This window comes from Spermophilus citellus (genome assembly GCF_964194105.1).
Source record: "Spermophilus citellus genome assembly, contig: SCAFFOLD_217, whole genome shotgun sequence".
Taxonomy (NCBI): domain Eukaryota; kingdom Metazoa; phylum Chordata; class Mammalia; order Rodentia; family Sciuridae; genus Spermophilus; species Spermophilus citellus.
This window is the reverse complement of record NW_027672999.1, coordinates 518320-538000: the sequence shown is the minus strand read 5'-3', so window position 1 is coordinate 538000 and position 19681 is coordinate 518320. Positions and strand designations below refer to the sequence as shown.

The 19681-nt window shown below is 36.9% G+C and overlaps 1 protein-coding gene across 1 annotated transcript in view; it reads right to left on the bottom strand.

Annotated features, from left to right (window-relative positions):
- Positions 1-2510: 2510 nt before the first annotated feature.
- Positions 2511-19681, bottom strand: part of LOC308640269 (collagen alpha-1(XIV) chain-like) — a gene marked incomplete at both ends in the record, with an annotated part of 52067 nt that continues 34896 nt past the window's right edge. The window contains 5 exons of the mRNA XM_081312235.1: positions 2511-2567; positions 6102-6248; positions 13700-13816; positions 15528-15677; positions 18677-18799. Of these exons, the coding sequence (XP_081168361.1) occupies positions 2511-2567; positions 6102-6248; positions 13700-13816; positions 15528-15677; positions 18677-18799 (594 nt within the window). The remainder of the gene's footprint in view (positions 2568-6101; positions 6249-13699; positions 13817-15527; positions 15678-18676; positions 18800-19681) is intronic.

Below are 19681 nucleotides of genomic sequence, written 5' to 3'. Positions count from 1 at the left end.
TCAAACAAGCAAAAACAAACAAACAAAAAAAAACAAAACCCCTACACAATACCAATAAAAACCTAATCCATTAAAAGCATTTTTTCAAAATCCTGTTTTGAAATCGTAGTCTGTTTGGGTCATCTCTGCTTCTCTATTCCTTATGAGTGTAGCTCATTGTGGTTCACTCTGTTTTATGATGAAGTAAACAATAAACAATTTGCTCCTAAAAAAATATAAGTCTTTTAATGTTAGGCCAGTTGCACACAGTATCCTGAGATAATAAGCCCTTATCCTTATTTAAAAGAAAAACATTCAGTTTCTTCTATCTTATTAAGTGCAACTTTACACCCTGACAGCTATTTATAGTATAAAATAAACCATCTCCAAGTGAGTTAATACACTCTCATGAATTCAGTGATTTATAAAATTTCACAGATTTTTAGTTTGAATCTAAAGTTGAGATAATCACAATATCTGCTAATTTTCACCTTCGAAATGAGAGCAAAATCAGCCAGCTTCAGCAACTTAGCAAGGTGCTAAGCAACTCAGTGAGACTCTGTCTCCAAATAAAGTACAAAAAAGGACTGGGGATGTGGTTGAGTGCCCCTAAGTTCCATTCCCAGTACAAGGAAAAAAAATCTATTTAAGAATTTGCTAATGAAACATTTACTTGAAGAAAGAAAATATATCAAAATTCATGAAGAAATGATCTCAAGGATAGGAAATTGTGTTTTTAATTTTTAAAACATTTTTCTGCTTTTCAATGTTTGTTTAATAAGTATTCAGTATTACTTTAGTAATAAAATTGATAGGCTTTTAAATTATATATTTTCAGGACAAATACAACTTAAAATGAATAGTACATTCAACTTGCAAAAAGTTCTACCACTAAAACCATATGTTGGAAAATTCAAGATTAATGTTTCTACTTTGTCAATTCTTACTCCTACAGACCTTTCCTAATCACTTATCTCCAGGAGTATTTATGCTTACTTATTTAATGATATCCATGCTCAGCTATATGTAAAAATGATTTTCTGACCTCTGAATATTCTGTAGTATCTACAGCAGTATTGCCTAATTAGTAAATCATCTATTAGGATTCTAGCTTTAGTTCCAAGAGTCAGAATAATCATAGATACTGAAATTAGAAGTTAGATGTGAAGATGGAAAAGAAAGAACCATCTCCAGGAGAGAGAACAACATTAAAAGATGCAGGATAGCTGGGCGCAGTGGCGCATGCCTGTAATCTCAGTGGCTTGGAAGGCTGAGGTAGGAAAATGGGAAATTCAAAGCCAGCCTCAGCAACTTAGTGAGGCCCTAAGCAACTCAGTGAGACCCTGTCTCTAAATAAAATACCAAAAAAAGACTAGGGATATGGCTCAGTGGTTGAGTGCCCCTGGATTCAATCCCTGATACACACACACACACACACACACACACACACACACACAGATGCAGGACAACAAAATTTATGCACAGAAAGACCTGAGTTGTACATTTTTGCTCCTACATAAATAACCTCATTTGGAAAATGATGCTGCAAAGTTGGTGCTCAGAGAAGACTGCCTGCTGTGCCAGAACAGGTGCTGAGATTTATTAGAGTTGCTCATTGCCTCTTCAATCCCCTGACTCTTTCAGTCTGTGTAGCATATAACCCCACTGACTTTAAGCTCCTGTACAGCAGGAACAACTTATTTTTCACATATTCCTGGCAGGTCACAGCACTTTAAAATGAATGGTGAATACGACCTTCTGATTACATGTTCTTTCTCCTTTCCTCCCTCTGGCTCATCCTCCCAATTCCACCATAGTTCTCTTTTTCAAACAAAGATTTTTATCAGCTCTCCCTTCCTGTATGCAAACTTCTCATGGTATGCTATTTCATATGGGATAAAGCCCAATGCCTTGTTCTGGCACACAAATCACTTCCTACTCTAAACCCACTGTTGTTGTCTGTGTCACATTAAAGAATTGACAGTTACCCCAATACTTTAAGCACTTGGATCATAAGTGTTATTCATCCCATTATTTATCACTCAAGCTTGTTCTTCAAATGTAGATCAAATTTTTCCTCCTTTATGAGCCTGCGTAAATATTAATTGTTCTCATTCCTGGGTTAGCATAGTACAGAATATCGTATAACTCATATCCTTGATTGGTAATTACCCATGAAAGCACCTATTTCTCTCATAATACTGAAAATAAACAGAGTTCAATTCTGCCTTATTATTTGGAGAATTAACCATAGGGAATAAATGTTCTTTAGTGGAATGAAACAAATCAATCATCACTGCTTTTTCATGAAATCCATATTAAGCAATTCTGTTTTGTGTATATGATTTATTACTAAGTAGTTATTTTAAAAGAAAGTCACATCATAGTTTGATAATCATTTATATTAAGGGGAAAGTCAAGTATCATAATTAATACCTCACATTAATACCTTGTTTTTTTTAAATGAATGAACAAATAAAACAAGCAGAACTCCTAAACAGGAGTACACTGCCCTTGTATTATTCTCTTACCTTCTTTTGCAGGTGGAATGGTTGGAGGAAAGGTTGGTGGTGGAGTGGGAAGTGACACTGTAGAGGAAGAAAGGACATCAGTCAGTTACCCCATCTGCATGGAAGATGGGGAGTGGCAGGGTAATCATTCTTCCTTCAGAGGTATCAATGATTTTGACAACTGTCTTTGAGAATTTAATGTCTCCTATAAATCAGCCACAGCCTGTGAACAGACTCCAACCATCCTCTCAACCTCAGACTAAAGGCTTAAAAGGCCATTTTTGCCACAATTCAGCTTACCCAGCAGGAGTCAATGCAATCAAACTGTCAACTACAAAGTGGTCCACGTGTTGATTTAAGGCAGGAATCCTGCCAACCGGTTTCAGAGTTAGCCTTTGACTGCTTTCAGACATATAATTAACTTCATTTCTATTCTGTCTAAGGACTGACCATCAATTCTTATTCCATGGCACTTTCCCCCATCCCACCCTGTTTCCCTCATGATGTTTGTGCCTAGTGGAATCTGATTCACTCTGGACTCTGCTCAGTCTGAATCTGGAAAATGTCCTTCAGTTTTGAGGATCACATATAAACACCAAGAAGCTAGAATGTGCTCAGATCTTTTCAACCTGGTAATGTGGGATGAGAAGTCTACATACTATGCAGAGGGTACAGTTTGGCTAAGGTACTAGGGACAAATTTAAGATTTGAGGAGAAACTCATGACAGCTCCTATGGCAAAGTACCTGAAAGTCATGGTGCCATTTAGGTAAACATAAAATATTATTTTATAATGTCTTCATTTCTATTTCTGACATAAAGACGTAAGAAAAACTGAGTAATTCTTTTTATTATCCCAATTTATATTTGGGAGAACCTTCTAAAAATCATAGCCATTCACAAAGAGGGTGTCTAGTCTCAAGAGACAGTAAGTAACAAATAACTGGAAGGATTCAAGCTCTGGCAGAATGACTATTTGCCTGAAGTGTTGTAAAGGGATTTACTTCATTGGCAGGAAGGTTGGAAGATAGGAATTTTAAGATGTCTTCCAATTCTAACATCCAGTAAAATAAAAATTATTTCAATGAAATGATGTGCCATTAAAGGAATGCAACAACCATACATTACTGATATGGAAAAATGTCCAAGATTAATTATTAAATGAAATAATGCAAGTCATAGAATAACATGGAATGATCTCATTTGTGAAAAAAAATAACAGAATTTAAGAATATCAGGAGGAAATGAGAGTTGTAGAAATGTGTGTTTCTAGAAAGGAAGACTGGTAAAAGAGAGAAATCAACAATATATTTTATACTCATCTATTATGCAATTATGGATATATGCATCACTTATTTTTCAAGACGGTTTTATTTTGAAGCTAAAAAGTTCCAAGTATAACAAAAAATTTAAAAATTTTATCACTAAAAACAGGATTGTAAAAAAAATGTTTCCAAAGCCAAAATTATGCCCCTTAAAATCTATGGAAATAGAAAATCATCTTTAAAATGTTCCCCTTTTTAATGTCAAAATTTGGGACATATCCCAAATTTAGTCAACAAATCAAGAATCTAATCAATGAGAGGTTATGGTAGCCAGATCAATAGATATTTGGGCAGAACATCCAGCCAAATAACCTCTTGGATAAGAAGAATCACAGTGCACTGGTGACAAATGTCTTTAATCCATATGTGTCATACATATGGCTGCTGTCTTCAAGTGTGTGAGGGCTGTCACATAGTAGAAGGAACAGTCACAGTCTCCATTGCTTCAGAAGGCTGGACTAAAGCCAATGGGTAGAAACTACAAGGAGACAGATGTCTCCAACATCAGGAAAACATTTATATCAAACGAGCTATCCAAATTGGCATTAACCCTAGGTTGATAGCTAATAGTCATGGGATTAAGGTTAGGGGATGTTGACATAGATCAGGGATCCCAAACTGAAATGTTTTTAGAGGTCAAGAGAGCAATTAAAATGAATAAAGAACTTAGCTTACAAAGTTTCACTAGAGACAGGAGTTAATTAGTTCCAGCAGATTAGCACCATAAGGATACATGGGTCCTCTGCTATAAGATGTTCTGGGTTTTCAAAAAAGAAAACCTATCTGATAGTGAGATCTATCACAATGACAGTCAGTTTGTGACTTCCAAACAGATAAGTATGGTAATGATCAAAAGTTCTTGTACACTGAGATACAGGTTGAAAAGCTCTTTAATAGGTACTCTTTTATTGGATCTTTCCTGCCAACACTGGAGTTAAGAGAGTAGATATTTAACTTTACTGACCAGCCAAATCCACTTAGAGGTATTGAATTGCCAAGGTCTCGGTCTTACTAAAGGGCAGAAGAAGAGACCCAATCAAACCTGTTTGACTTTAAGTCTTGTGCAATATCAAAGCCTTATTAATTTAAAAATTAAGTTATCTTTGTCTGTAAAATGAGACTCTAATCAGCAACAAAAATAAACTGCTGATAAATTCTATGACATGAATAAGTCTCAAAGATATATGCTAAGTGAAAGATGTCAGATGTAAAAGATTACCTATTATATATTTTCCTTTATGTGAAATGCCCACAAAAGACAAATATATAATAAAATAAAGTAGATTTATTGGGTTGATAGAATCCTTCTAAAATTGGATTGTAATAATGGTTACACAATTCTTTGAATGTATTTTTTTAAAAAATCACTGAATTGTACACTTAAAATGTCCCTTATGTTTTATGATATATAAACTACTCCTCAAAAATGAACATGTAATAGATAATGTTATTATATCAGTGTTATGAAATAAAGTCTATATACAAATAAAATTAGATGATTCAATTAATTATATTTTCACCTCTGTTTTGTTAACATTATACACTCATAATGATTTCTTTCTGCAGGTCAGAGAGGCTGAAAAATCTAAACATGGGTGGGATACCACAAAAGCCCATCTCCCACCAAGTTAAGATACTGAGTTAAACACACAGGTGTCCCCTAGAATTCATTAAAATTGAAACTATTTTAATGTTTGTGGCCTCCAGGTCAGGAATCTTTTATTAAAAGTCATTCCAAGAGGTTGACACCCTCCTTTGGAACATGTAAAAAGTGCTTTGTTTAATTTTATACATTTCCTTTCCCTTCGGTGCATCAGATCTGCTGCCAACTTGAAAAAAAGCACAATATCCTCTTAAGCAAGCAATAACTCTAGGGTCAACCAGTTGGAACATCTTGGCTCTATTCCCACCCTCATGGCAGGGTAACATGGCATTGTTTTAATGTCAGGACCCAGTCCTTAAAACTTCATTTCCCACTCCACACACCACAAATGGGTCAGGATCACAATGTAGGTCATTGTTTCAAGCACTTTACCATCAAGTGGCTTTACAGTCCCTTGTGGACACATATGTGGAGAATGGAAGAAAAAAAATACTGATGACATCAGTGGGCCATAGGCAAAGAATTCTGGAGTTAGAAAAGAGAAGCAAAACTTGTATTACATATATTCCTGGGCAGCGACAGCTTATATTTTTCTAAATGGAGCAAAGTTTTAGATCCAAAACAGAATGCTAGAATAATGTTGGTTCATAGTGAGGGGAATCAGAAAAGAGGCCACCAGACTTACATGTTTTTTCCACTATGCTCACACTTGGTCCCTCCATCTCCTGGAGCTTGGTGTAAACACTGATTTTATATTCCGAATCGGGCTGGAGTCCATAGAAGCAATGCCTGTTTGTACCTCCTCCTACAGTAGATTCTTGCTTTGGGGTATCTATAATAAAAACAAAGCAAAACATACACATATAAATTTTTTAGAAAGCCATGAGTAGATGATTCGCTTCTATAATGTTTAATATGCAAATATATGCAGCATTAATTGCACTTGTGTGAAGTATTAAATATTTTTCTAAAGATTTTATATATACATTATTTTAAAAGTCACATTTTATATGTATAAAAATAAAACTTAAAAGATCCCTGAGGTCAGCCCTCTAGTGAATGTAGAACTATTAATATACATAATTATATGAATATATTGCATATGATTTAATTGATCTGCTGCAGGGGGCGGTGGATATGAATATATTCATTTGTTTAAAATATGAATTCCCTTTTTTTTCAACATGATTCTTCAGAATAGTAATCAATCATAAAATGGCATCAAAGGACACATACTTTTAATTCCTTATAACTTATTATCATTCAATAGGATGTCCTTCTAGGCAATAATACATTTAGCCAAGATGTGGGAAATGGAGTTAGAAATATAAAGTTCTAGGATGGTGGGCTTCCAGGCTCTCAAAAGCCTTATCCAAAGCTGCCTAAAATATTAGCAAGATCTGGAAGCAGAAAGTGGAAAACCAAGGAGACCCCAGACTGCCCAGTTTCCTCTCTCTTAGTCTTGATTTTTAATGAACATCCATGATTTCTTTCCATCATAAAGTAGAATTCTGAGGGGCCTCTCCAAACTCCCTGTATGCACTCTGAAAATCTTTTCTATTCTTTTAAAATCACAGTTGAAGAAACAGGACATGGGACTTAAGTGGCTTAAGGCCAAACATACTGTAGAGATGCCTCCCACCTGCTGGTTACCAGGTCCTTTTGATTCTACCAAGGAGTCCAGCCACAGCCAACTTCACCTCATGGCACCTCTACTGCCTTCTCCACCATGAGGCACAAAGAACTCGAGGCCCAGTTAACCGTTAGCACCTTTCTTCTTTCCCACACCTACAGCAAAATAGCTGGGCCTGTCCTGGAAGAGTTAGTGTTGGCCCTTGGGTCCTGAGCTTGAGGAAGTGGGATCGTTATGTTCATTCCTCGAGAGCCCATCAAGCCAGGTATTGGTATTAATGATAAGAGCAACCACAAAGATAAACATAGGCAACATTTAATGAGTGCTTATTATGTGCTAAGCAATATTCTAAGAATTTTATCTGTATTAACTCATTTGATCCTTACAATATTTATAACTATCCCCAATCTAAAGACAAGAAATTGGAGGCCAGAAAAGTTAGTCATTTGTCCAGTCCATAACTCAGTAGAAATGAGATCTTATTCAGTACTCTAAATTCCAGTGTCAGAGGGTATTGTTTTCATTACCACTAAAGTATCATAAAATAATGTAAATTAAATGGATAATTTTTTTCACAATGAAACCCTTGTGAGAGCCTCTGAGTGCATGTTAAATGTGCAAATACAACAGCTGGAGATCAGGTGGTGGGGCCTCATGACTCAGTGTTTTATCACTCATTTGGACATGGTTTACTCTGGTGGTTCCAATTACTGTAAAGTTTCACATACAGTTTCTTCTAGGCATAGAGTGTTTATATTTGACCATAATAGATAACTAGCTGACAGGAAGAATCACTGCTACCATGAAAGAGCAATTACTCAAGTTTCCATCAAAAACAATTTTTTTTAAAAAAACTAGGGATTTAATCCAAAGGTGCTTTACTAATGAATCATATCCCAAGCTTTTTAATTTTTTTTTAATGTTGAGACAGGTTTTCACTAAGTTGCTTGGGGCCTCCCTAAATTGCTCAAGCTGCCCTCGAACTTGGGATCCTCCTGCCTCACACCTCCTAAATCCCTGGGATTATAGGTGTGTGCCACCACACCCAATTCTAGAATGCTCTTTTGATACATAGTGTTTAATTGATGCCTTATAAAGCTTTATTTTCAAGAATTTAAAAAATACTGTCAAAACCACATTGACTAAACACATTACACATATTTAATGGTTAAAAAGAAATATCCACTCCTCAAAAATGTTATTTGCAAAAGAATTTATTAAAAAAAATAGAAAATCTAAACACAGACTAGCTGCTTTAAGTGCAAATTGTGAAAATGTCAAATAATTTTTGTTCAGAAAGTATAATACTAGATAAACTTCCACCTATATTTTAATGTACAGATATTGGAACAAAACACCTGTGTACTTCAATATGTATATATCAGAATAAACATGATATATGTGTTTTTAAATTTTCTCTATGGAAAAATCCTGACCTTTAAAAATCTGATTACATTAAATCCATTTCATAAAGGAAATTCAAACATTCTTATATATTATGATTAAAGATTTTCAGAAAATTTTATAATACACCCTTTATTAATTTGTTTATAATGAAATATTATCTGCCCTGATCATTTTTTTGAATATTATATAAATGATGAAATAAAAACTGTTAAGGTGTTTATGAGATTATATTATTACTGTGAAGGAAATTTGAGAGTAAGTAAAATTTAGAAAATTCAGTACTCTGCTTTGCTGAAGTTCAAGTTCAGCCTGTGGTTCCCAGGCTTGGAAACTCACAATAACTCTTTCTTTCTTATCCTTAAGCACCTTTTGGAGCTTTCTGGAGGCCTCTGTGAGCCACCCATAATACAAAAAGTGCAAACACTGGATTATATTGATCTATGTCCACAAAAGTTTTCTAAGAATTCTCCAGGGAATCAATTCTAGAAATGTGCTTTTCTGCCATTTCCTATTTCTTATAGATACTTGAAAGACCTTTGAAAATAGAACATGAATGGGCTTTACTGCTAAAAATAATAAACCCATAATCCACTGGAAAACTGGAACAGACATTATAAAATCAATGGCGAATAATATCTGTTTGATTCCTAATACTAACAAAGAGGGGCTTGGTGAACAGAGCTGTATCCATGTTGCTTTTGGCATGTGCAATTCAAGTCCAGTGGCTTTTCTTTAAAGGAAAATAAAACCTAAACTGATGAAATGATGACTAATTTCTTCAACCCCTTATGCCAAAAACATTAAGTCAATTTTTTCGAACATTGAAAAATCTGTCTATATTTGTCTATTCTTTTCTAGGAAGCAGGGATAAATACTTTCTCTGAATGATCATCCTTTTGATACTGATGCCACCAACTCCCCCAAATGTAACAAGAATAGTTTCTGAGAACCATGAAGGATATTCAGAATGTACGTTGGAACTTGATGATATGAATACTCCCAAGTCCCTCAAATACAGTTTCCGAATCATAATGTCACCATTTCAAAAACTTTCAGAAGTTCCCAAATCATAATGTCACCACTTCAACAATTTCAAAAACTTTCAAAAGTTCCCAAATCATAATGTCACTGTTTCAAAAAAGTATTGAGAATGGTTTTGTTTCATATGATTTTTTTTTTGGTGGGGGTGGGGGATCTGGTCTTGGAAAGACAGGTTCTCCATTTATGAACTTTCTATCCTTGTTAGTGGATGCTATTACAAAACTGACATTTCAATACTTTAAAAGGAAATAGAGAGGGTGGGGGACATAGCTCATTTGGTAGAGTGCTTGCCTAGCATGCACAAGGCCCTGGGTTTAACCCCCAGCACCACCCCAAAAAAAAAGAATACCAGTAGAATATCTTCTGAACTCTTTTCAGAGAAAACTACAAAGAAGTTCACCAAGTTGTGGGGATTAGGTAGGGAACACAGTATTTGAGCCTTTGTAGCATATAATACATAAATTTGAAGGGAAATGCTATATCCAACCCTAGGTGCCAAGTCAACTCAAAAACAGATGGAGAGAGGGACAGAGCCCCAGATCACCCACCAAATTAATAGGGTTTCTCATGGGGTTCTGAGTTAACAAATCCAAGGCCTTTCACTTTGTTCTGTCCTAGAATTGCCCAAAAGTCTAAAATTGAATTTGGCAAGTAGATGATTGGCAGCTTGTATTCTAGTCTCTCCTAGGAGGACCTAGTCTTTCTGGTAATATTTTCTTTTTCCTCTTGGCCCTAAAAAGCTTTAATATTTACATAAGTAGAGGACATGTCTTGCATTTAATCTTCATTTCTTTGGATCTATTCCTGCCCACTCTTGGTCTGTATGAGTTGGAGAGGACTAAATTCCACTCCACCCCTCTTTGCTACCACCACCAGATACAGGGTGGAAAGCAACCAGGACCAACCAAGTCAGTTTATTTCATTCCTGTGAACTCAATGACAGATTTGGGGCATGTGACCCACACCAGGCCAATATGACTCAGTTCCTGGACTTCCATTGGAAATATTGAGAAAGAGAATTTGAGAAGATGTCATTCTGGATCTTACTGGGGCCCACACAGAGCCTGGCTGAGAATGAAGGCAGAGAAGAGCAGAACAGAGCAGAGGATGGAGCAAGACTTTACCTCATGTTCAACCACAAGAATGGGATCCTAATTCATATAAGTTATACTCCATGTATAATATGTCAAAATACGTTCTACTCTCATGTATATCTAAAAAGAACAAATTAAAAAATTTAAGAAAGACTTCTTCTTGGTGACTCTGAATGCCTAGATATAGACATGCCTGGAATTGGATACTTCCAGTCCTCTCAACATAGAAACCAATAACTTGAACTTTTGGTTTAAGTTCCTTTTATCTAGGTTTCCATAAATAAAATTAACAAATGTGAATAATACAGCCTGGAAACTTTATTCACAAAAGCAATGTACAGGTAATTGCCTCAGTTAATGACTTCAAATCAAGTCACTTTTAGACAAATGGAAGCCCAGAGAAAAGAGCTGACCAGCAGTTGTGGTTATAGCAGAGACCTGTCTATACTGACTTCATGTCAGAAAAAAATTGCACATGATCAGGCCATGGGAAAAATGTATCCATTAAGTTGAAGAAAGCTGTCTGAGACATTCAGAAATAGGTCAACCTGGGGCAAACGCTTTTCTTCAACACGTGAAGGAATCGGTTCCCATTTACCCCTGGTATCTCCTTTGGCTGGGGTAGAAGAGTAGAGATCTCTACAGAGGCAGCACATGGAGTCAATGCAAGGCGTCCCAGAGCTGTTAACTCCTGGGCCATGGGACTTTCATGCCCTTAGAAGGGACATCTCGCCACAAGTCCTCCAGAGATAGTGAATCAGAATGGTCATCACATTTCTCTGTCATGTAAAGAAGCTCAGCCTAATTCTGCCCCACTCCCAAGCAGAAAGACAATTCCTTGATCTAAATCATATACATTAACATATTTACATGTTCCCTACTGCCACCCCCATGTTCACACCCCCACCAACGTTCCTCTTTGAAGCTGTTGATTATGATCTGTTGCTGATAAATAATATTTAGTTAGACAACTGGGAGAATGAGGCACAGGCTAATTTTGCTCATAAATCTCTCAGCTATAAATGTTGCAGAGAAGTAAACTGAACAGGACTTTTGCACACTCTTGTTTAATTGAGACTATAGTGGCTCAGCTGAAAGTTCTCTGGCAGCCTGAACATGATATTGAGGGTGCACAAGCTGACTTAACTGGAAGATTAAAACAGTACATATACGAACTCAGCTTTTGGCCAGCAAAGATCTTGGCTCTAGAAATAAATTATTGCGGGCTTGGATTACCAGATCAACAGTATCACACACATTAATCATGTGCTCTGATAAAAAATCACAATGCTGCTTGCAAATATGCCACATTAAAATCACTGAATAAAAAATATGTACAGATCTTACCAATTCCATTTACAGAGCTAGTTTCAATACGTATATTTCTCAATCAATCTATACAGTTAAAATTTTGATGAACGACTATGAATATCTACAGGCGTTATGTTTCCTCCATTCCAACTTCTTAAATTATGTAAAATGAGAAAATTATTAAAGGATAGTTTGGGACTGTGATTATATGCTTAGTATTTTTTTTTAAAGAGAGAGAGAGAATTTTAATATTTATTTTTTTCGGCGGACACAACATCTCTGTTTGTATGTGGTGCTGAGGATCGAACCTGGGCCTCACGCATACCAGGCGAGCGCGCTACCGCTTGAGCCACATCTCCAGCCCTCCTTAGTATTTTTTAAAAGCCTAATAAACACTACCCTTCCATATTGAAAGTGACATATAAAGATTAATAAGATATGATTCGTGGTTTTGTAGTTGTTCCTCAAATAGTTTTATATCTTTCATCTACTTTTGGCTAAGCATCCCATAAATCAGAATTAACACATCACAAAATTCTTGTCTTCTCCTTTCTTTCCTCACTGTTTATTCCATATTAAACCACTCCCATATGTGGAGTCAGAGTCAGGCTTAGACACATGGAATCAAGGAAGTGGTGGCACAACAAAGCTATTGAGACAATATCTGGGCTGAGACTGGCAGGAAATTCTTCTAGAATGTTCTTCCTGCTTCAGCTTGTATTTTATATTTCGAAATGGTCTCAGGGCTCTCCTAAACTGTTTTTCCATTTATGGATTGGCTCAAAAGTGTGAATTGTGGATTTTTGAATGTCATTATAGTGAGAGATATGGGCTAGTAAACCCAGTCTTATCTGGACCTGAACAAATTGACTCCTTCTGTTTTTTTACAAGGGGGAAACCAATGTCATTTGTCTACAAAGAACAGGCTGGCTTTTTAACAACTTTGCTATCAAGTGTGGAACATAATTTTTTTTTTCCTTTGGGATTCTCTAATGTCTCCTATAATCCCCCACAAAATAACAAGACATTTCTAATGTTTTTACAAATCAAATTAAAGTAATTGTTATCATTTTATTTCATTTTTGAATGCCATCCATGCTAATACCATGAAAAGAGGAATAACAGCCCTTGCCATTCAGTTTTGGGGAATCAGACTTTTGTTGCTCTTGTCAGTATTTATATTTTTGGCAGGGGATAACCACAGATGGTTAGCATTTAACCACTGAGCCACATCCCCAGCCCTATTTTGTATTTTATTTAGAGACAGTGTCTCACTGAATTCCTTCGTGCCTCGCCATTGCTGGGGCTGGCTTTTAACTCAAGACCCTCCTGCCTCAGCCTCCCGAGCAGCTGGGATTACAGGGCATGCACCACTGAACTTGGCTCTTGTCATTATTTCTAAGGGTGAGGAAGAAAGGTTTCTAGTGTTTCAACTTTTGGGTTAAGTTCCATATCACTGTTATCCTTCAGAACTGCGGTGCTGAAGAACTTGTTTGTGGCAACACGGACACACTGCACCTTCAGAGAGAGAGAGTGTGTTGATCAAATGTGTGTACCCGATTGACACAGATCGGCACTGGCCTTGTACCCATGGAGAGCTGAGAAAAATGGAGGTTGGGGGAGGACACGTGACAATGTGCTGGTCAGTCTGGCTCAACATACTGCATGGCTGACCATCACACAATTGTTCTTCAAGAGGGCTATTGTCTCACGTAACTTGTGTGCTGCTCACAGTGATCTTCATGGAACCAAGTTCACAAGGACTCAAGGACAGCATGTGTGATGGGCTGTACTCACCCTGGAGGGGTTCTAGAACTATCCTGTAGGCCGTGGCATGATGATGCACCTCCCATCGAGCACACAAGCTGGTCATTTCAATCTGGCTGACTTGGAGATTGGTCACACCCAAGAACACTATGATGAAATGGAAAGATAAATGTGTCACACTGAAGATGTTGCCACAAATGTCCCCAAGTCTGAAGACATTTGTAGTAAAATTCTTATGCCAACCTCCACACTGAGGTGGGAAATCCAGTCCTAGGATTTTATCATTGTTAAAAGCTGAATAGTATTTCCTTGTGATCTCACTCATATGTGGAATCTGACAAAGTTGATCTTATAGAAGCAGAGAGGAGAGGGGTGGGTAGCAGAGACTGGAGAGATGAAGAGCAATGGGCAGAGCTTGGTCCACAGGGACTAAGTTACAGTTAGATTGGAGGAATAAATCTAGTATGTGCATAGTAGGAAGGGTGGCCAGAGTTAATAAAAATGCATTGCATATTTCAAAATAGTTATGAGAGGATTTTGAACGTTATCACCACAAAAAAATGAAATTTAAAGTTATGGATATGCTAATTACCCTGATTTGATCTTTACCATGCATGCTAGTATTGAAACATTGCATTGCACCCCGTAAACATGGGTAGTGATTATTTGCCAATCAAAAATAAAAGCAAAACAAAATGTGAATGAATGAGAAAGAACACATTTTTGAAATTTTTAAAATGAAAGAATTTATAGTGCAAATAGCTTAAAAACACATAGTTTGTATTAATCTTAGAACACTAATATGCAAAAGTGATTATTTTGACAAGCAATATAAAAATACTGTTTCTCTAGGATAAGAGTAGGCATCTGGGGTTTATCATTCAGATTCAAACACAAAAACAAGCAAAAAAAAAACCCAGAAAGTTTTAATACTACCTACTTTCCTAATGGTCTTAGACTGTTTCCATCCATATAATTTTCTCTGACTTCTCCATCTTTTAGGTAACTCATAAAATAAAACATAATTTCTATTCTTTTGATGCTACCATGACCACCCATTCTCAAGAATACGCATGTACTGTTTAATAGCACTCAGGTTATATTATCACAGTTGAACTGTTTTTATGATGATCATTTCTATATTACTTTTAATGTGCTATTTAAAATAATATCTCTTTAGAGTGATAATCTGTTTAGAGTAAATTATATGGATTTTGAAAAGTATTTAGGTCAAAAACTGTAAGTTGATGTAAAGAAATCTATTCCACAGATGGTGTAGAGGTATAACACACTTGAGGAATATGGAACGTACATGCTGGAATTTGGAAAATACTGCATATTCCATGGGTGTCTGTTGTGCTGTGTGCCAATGAGAAGTCCCAGACAGTGTGCAGACAGCATAAAACCCCATAAAAGAGAAAGAAGTTCATAGAGTGGAGTGTCGTATACTTTTAATAGATGGCGTATGGGTGGGGGGCAGAGGCTGGAAGGAGAATGGTTTTGAAAAAAAGGCAAATTTCCTCTGGCCCAACTCTGACTGGCACTGGCCATGCCTGGTTACTTGCTGTTTGGAAAATTTCACTTATTTTCAGAAATGCCAGCAAAGACTTTCCAGAAGGAAATCCTATCCGAGATGGTGGAGCCAGTTTGAAAGCCAGGTGCTGACATCCCGCCTGCCAAGCCGGCCTGGGAACTCCCCTGAGGAAAGAGCACACCTCTCTTTCCAGGAAACACCATCCAGAAAGGACGACACCAGGGAAAAGAGAAAGCAACTGCCACGCTGAAGCAGGGCTTGGGTTCCCAGCAGCAGAGCCCCACACCCCACACAGAGCTGGGGCAAGGGGACGGACATCAGTCCGTGTTTTCACCAGGCCTGTCAGCGCGTCGCTGAGGCCTGCAGCCTGGGAGGCGAATATCTTCACGTTGTAGTCCATTCCACTGAGGAGGTTGGTGATAAGAATGGTGTTAATGTCAGCACCCACAAAAGTCTCCAGGGTTGGGCCAGGAACTGAAGGAGAAGGAGCATATCTTTCAGCTATGACAGAATGTGCAAAAATGCCAGAATTCTTGGAGCAAATTGGACTCAGTCAGCTGCTTTTCAGTTGCCCAGGATTGTCCAGCAAGCAGAGAGCAGGGCTGAGACTCTGAACCTAGAACATCCAGCTCTAACACCCGTACCTGACCACCAGCCTGGAGATTATTTTTAGGCACCTTGTCTTTTTCCCATTATCATTTTTCCCTTTGTGCTTACTCAAACAAGTTATCCTACCTCACAATCTACCTTCCACCCTATTAGGAGCCACTCTGTTGGAACAGACATTTGAGGTACTTGCCCAATTGAAGAAAACATTATCAATTTTTCCCAGCTCCATCCTCAGCAAGCACCCAAGTGGAAGGAACAGCAGATTTTGTCCTGCACACCAGACCAGACCTGGCCACATGGGAGACTAGCTGTGAAAGTAGATGCTACAGTTTTATCTACCCCTTGTAGGATTTTTTTAAATCATTATTCAAATTTACTTGGCAGCATAAAAACTACTTTTATGTTAAAAAATAAGATAGGACCATGGTTTTTAAGAGTACATTATTTAAATTCACTTAGATAGCAAATAATTCTTAATACCTGATTGGTTAAATTATCTAACTTCTCATACAAATTCAATTTTCCCAACATGGAAATATTATGGACTGGGAGAAAAATAAGAACAATTTTTGAGATCCTGATTTTAGCTACATTACTTGTATTAATGAACATTATCCAGTAATTCATATAATAGTGATGTTAAGGGGAAAAATAAACCCTCAACATTGTCTGTGCCTTATGTTTGAACACACTAATAGAACCAATATAACAAGATATTTCAGCTTTATCCAAACTGAAACCTTAATCTATTAAGTTAAAAATACCCACAGTTTTCTGTTTTAATAAAATCTCCCATCACCTATTCCTTCAGACAATAAGCAATCTCTGGCAGCTAGCTCAGTCACTTCATTCACATCTTTTATAGGAAAGATGTTGCGTTTGAGTTACCACATGTTAACTTATTAGATCGAATAATTTGCATGGGTGAACTACAATTGAATTTATATCTTGGAGGAACTGGAAGATGTAGTAAGATTACAAAAAAAAAACACATCTATTCTGAGGACATGCTAAAACATCAATAACTTTTTATTTTAAATAGAAAAATCAAAACTTTTTTGAAAACTGTACTTGAAAAATCATCAATCATGGAATAATTAAAGCAATGTTTTACAGATTCTAAATTTTTAATATTGGACAGATGAAGCTTTTATCCCAAGGCCCTTGATCAGCTGGCTGCAGGCCTTTATAACTTCAACCAACTCTGTCTCAACTCAGTTTCTGGCTGGTGTCTTTGATTTCACATTAAAAGCATTCTTTGATAAGTTTTACACAAATTTATTGTGTGCAGCATCTTTCCATATGTGCCCATTCTCTAAGAGCTCTGAGTTAGAGAAAGTTCCTGAAATACTCATCATGTTCCTCCAGAAGCCCCCTTTCCAACAATAGATTCATGTATTTGTTTGTATGTGTTCAATCAGTAGCTATTTTCCCTTGCTCCATATGTGCAGGGCAAATGGCCACATACAATTCTCCCACTTGGCCTGGACAGGATTTCTTAACCTCAGCACTATTGACACTTGGACTGGATGCTTCTTTATTACCACTGTGAGTGGTAGAATGTTTAGCAGTACTTTCTACATGCCAGTAGCATATCCCCCTGCCCCCAAGTTGTGATGATCCAAAATGTCCCCATTGGGGGCATAGTGCATCAATTTTGGGAACCACCACTCAAAACCAAAGCTATTGGTACTCAGAAAAATTGATAAATATTTGTAAAATGATCAAAAGAACTTGGGCAAAGATATCTTGCAAATTAACATAACCTTCAGTCCTAAAGCAAAGAGACAAAACAAAAAGCAGACAAATATATAGATAATGGGTTCCAAAGACTCAATATGCAGCAGGCCAGTGCACCAGTGCTCTATCCTTTCTATTTTATTTGTCATGGTTCACAAAGGTGTTTGTCTGGAGAAACTGGAAGTGAGACCATTTTATTTGTATGGGCACCATGACAACCACTCCTGGATAATTAATTGGGCATAACAGAAGAGGCTAAAAATTGATACAGGGACAAGAACAACATCTCAGGTTCATCTTATCATTACATCAAGACTAATGGAATTTTCAAAGGCAGAAAGCATTTTGTAATGGCTCATAAAATGTTTTTAAAATTTTCATGCCAGATTAAGAATAATTGTAGAAACTCTGTTGACCAACCAGAGTTCTGAAAGCCAGGTCTAGAAAATTGCAAAAATGTTTATAATAGGCTTTCAGATTCCAGCTTAAACATCCATGAGCACGCTAAACATAGGGAGATGATGCTCTGAGTTGCAGTCCACGTGGTCTCCTCTTCACAGGCATACGGGCCAAGGGCACAGTCACCCCCTATTTACATCTTTCTCTTGCCTTTAAGATATAATGATGTAGAAGGCAGAGGAGCAGGGTCTCCTTGGGCATTGAACTACGGGGCTGCTGTAAAAGCATCTTTCTGCTTTGGTGAGTTTTATTTCCCTAGTTTCCAGAATGAGAAGTTGATCAATGTTATTTTTTTCAATTAATCAAAGAGACAGAACTAAAAAAAATCAAAATTAGAGATTTCAAATATTTAGAATTTCCATTATCCATAGAGCCATAAAGTTTCCTGTTCCTAGAAAATGAAGGTTTCTTAGGCTGGTTCCTTGTCTAGGGCATGAGTAGGTCAGATGTAAGTCATTGCTGTGCCAGCAGCATAGGTCATGCTCCGCCCTTCTGATGATATCAGTCTGAACACTGCCCATGCTAAAAACACTTTTTTTTCTGAAAAACAAGAGGCTCTTCCTATTTCTTTAAAATAGAAAATCAAACAGTTACCGAAACAGAACAAAAAAAATTGTCTTAAAATATACTTTAGATCCCTGCTCATGGGACGGAGCATTACTTACCACTGACAGGTTTGTAGAGGATCCTATAGCCTTTTACAGGGGCAGATGGAGGATCCCACGTGATGCGCAACCGGTTATACCATTCCTCTGAGACCCTTAAGTTCTGGGGACCAGAGGAGGGCACTGAGCAGGGAAGAAAGGGAGAAACACAGATTCAGTGTAGTTCCCTTCCTGAGGACCTCCACTGTTGTCAACAAAAGCTAAGATAACATCACACAGGGTTAAAGACACAGGGTGAATTGCACCAAAACACACAGTGGGAAGCCTTTGAATCTGTGGTTGCTTTAAAAATTAAACATATGGAAAATTCCTCTTGTAAAGAAAGGGTTCTGAAAAATAAAAAAAAAGAAAGGGTTCTGTCTGGAATTCAGAAATCCATTCAATATCATGCTGGTTCCCTTTTCCTCAGTTAATGTGAAGTAACATCAAGTTGGATAGTGTTATTAAAATTTACTATCTACATCACCCTCTGCTCCACGTGATCAGAGTGATACTGAGGATGCTGCTCACACAAAATGAATAATGATTATTCTTGGAGGCAAGAGTCTAAGGATTTCTTTATTTTCAGCTTCATATTGTCAATATATTTTTAAAATTCTGTATTATTGTTTTATCAATTTTTATAAAAATATTAAAGTCAAATGGAGGAGCTCTGCTAACTGTGATGTGTCTTGACAGTATCACTATTTCATTGTTGATAGAACATAGTTGTTGTACTAATTACTCTTCAAATATGTAGACCATTTACTCACACTTTGAAATAATTTTACTATTGAGAGATTGCTGCATAGAATGGCACTTTTGTAATGAGATTCAAGTCATGTTTTCTACAGTAATTGTCTATTTTAGTCTTTACTAGTGTGAGGTAAATATTGATTGATTTTTCTTCATTGTGGGTTCCAACATTTACTTAGCAGCAAAATAAAAAAATATATAGTAAAAATCCCATTGTATAGGTCAAATCCAGATGCCACTGTTGAGCCTCTTGACACATAAAATATATCC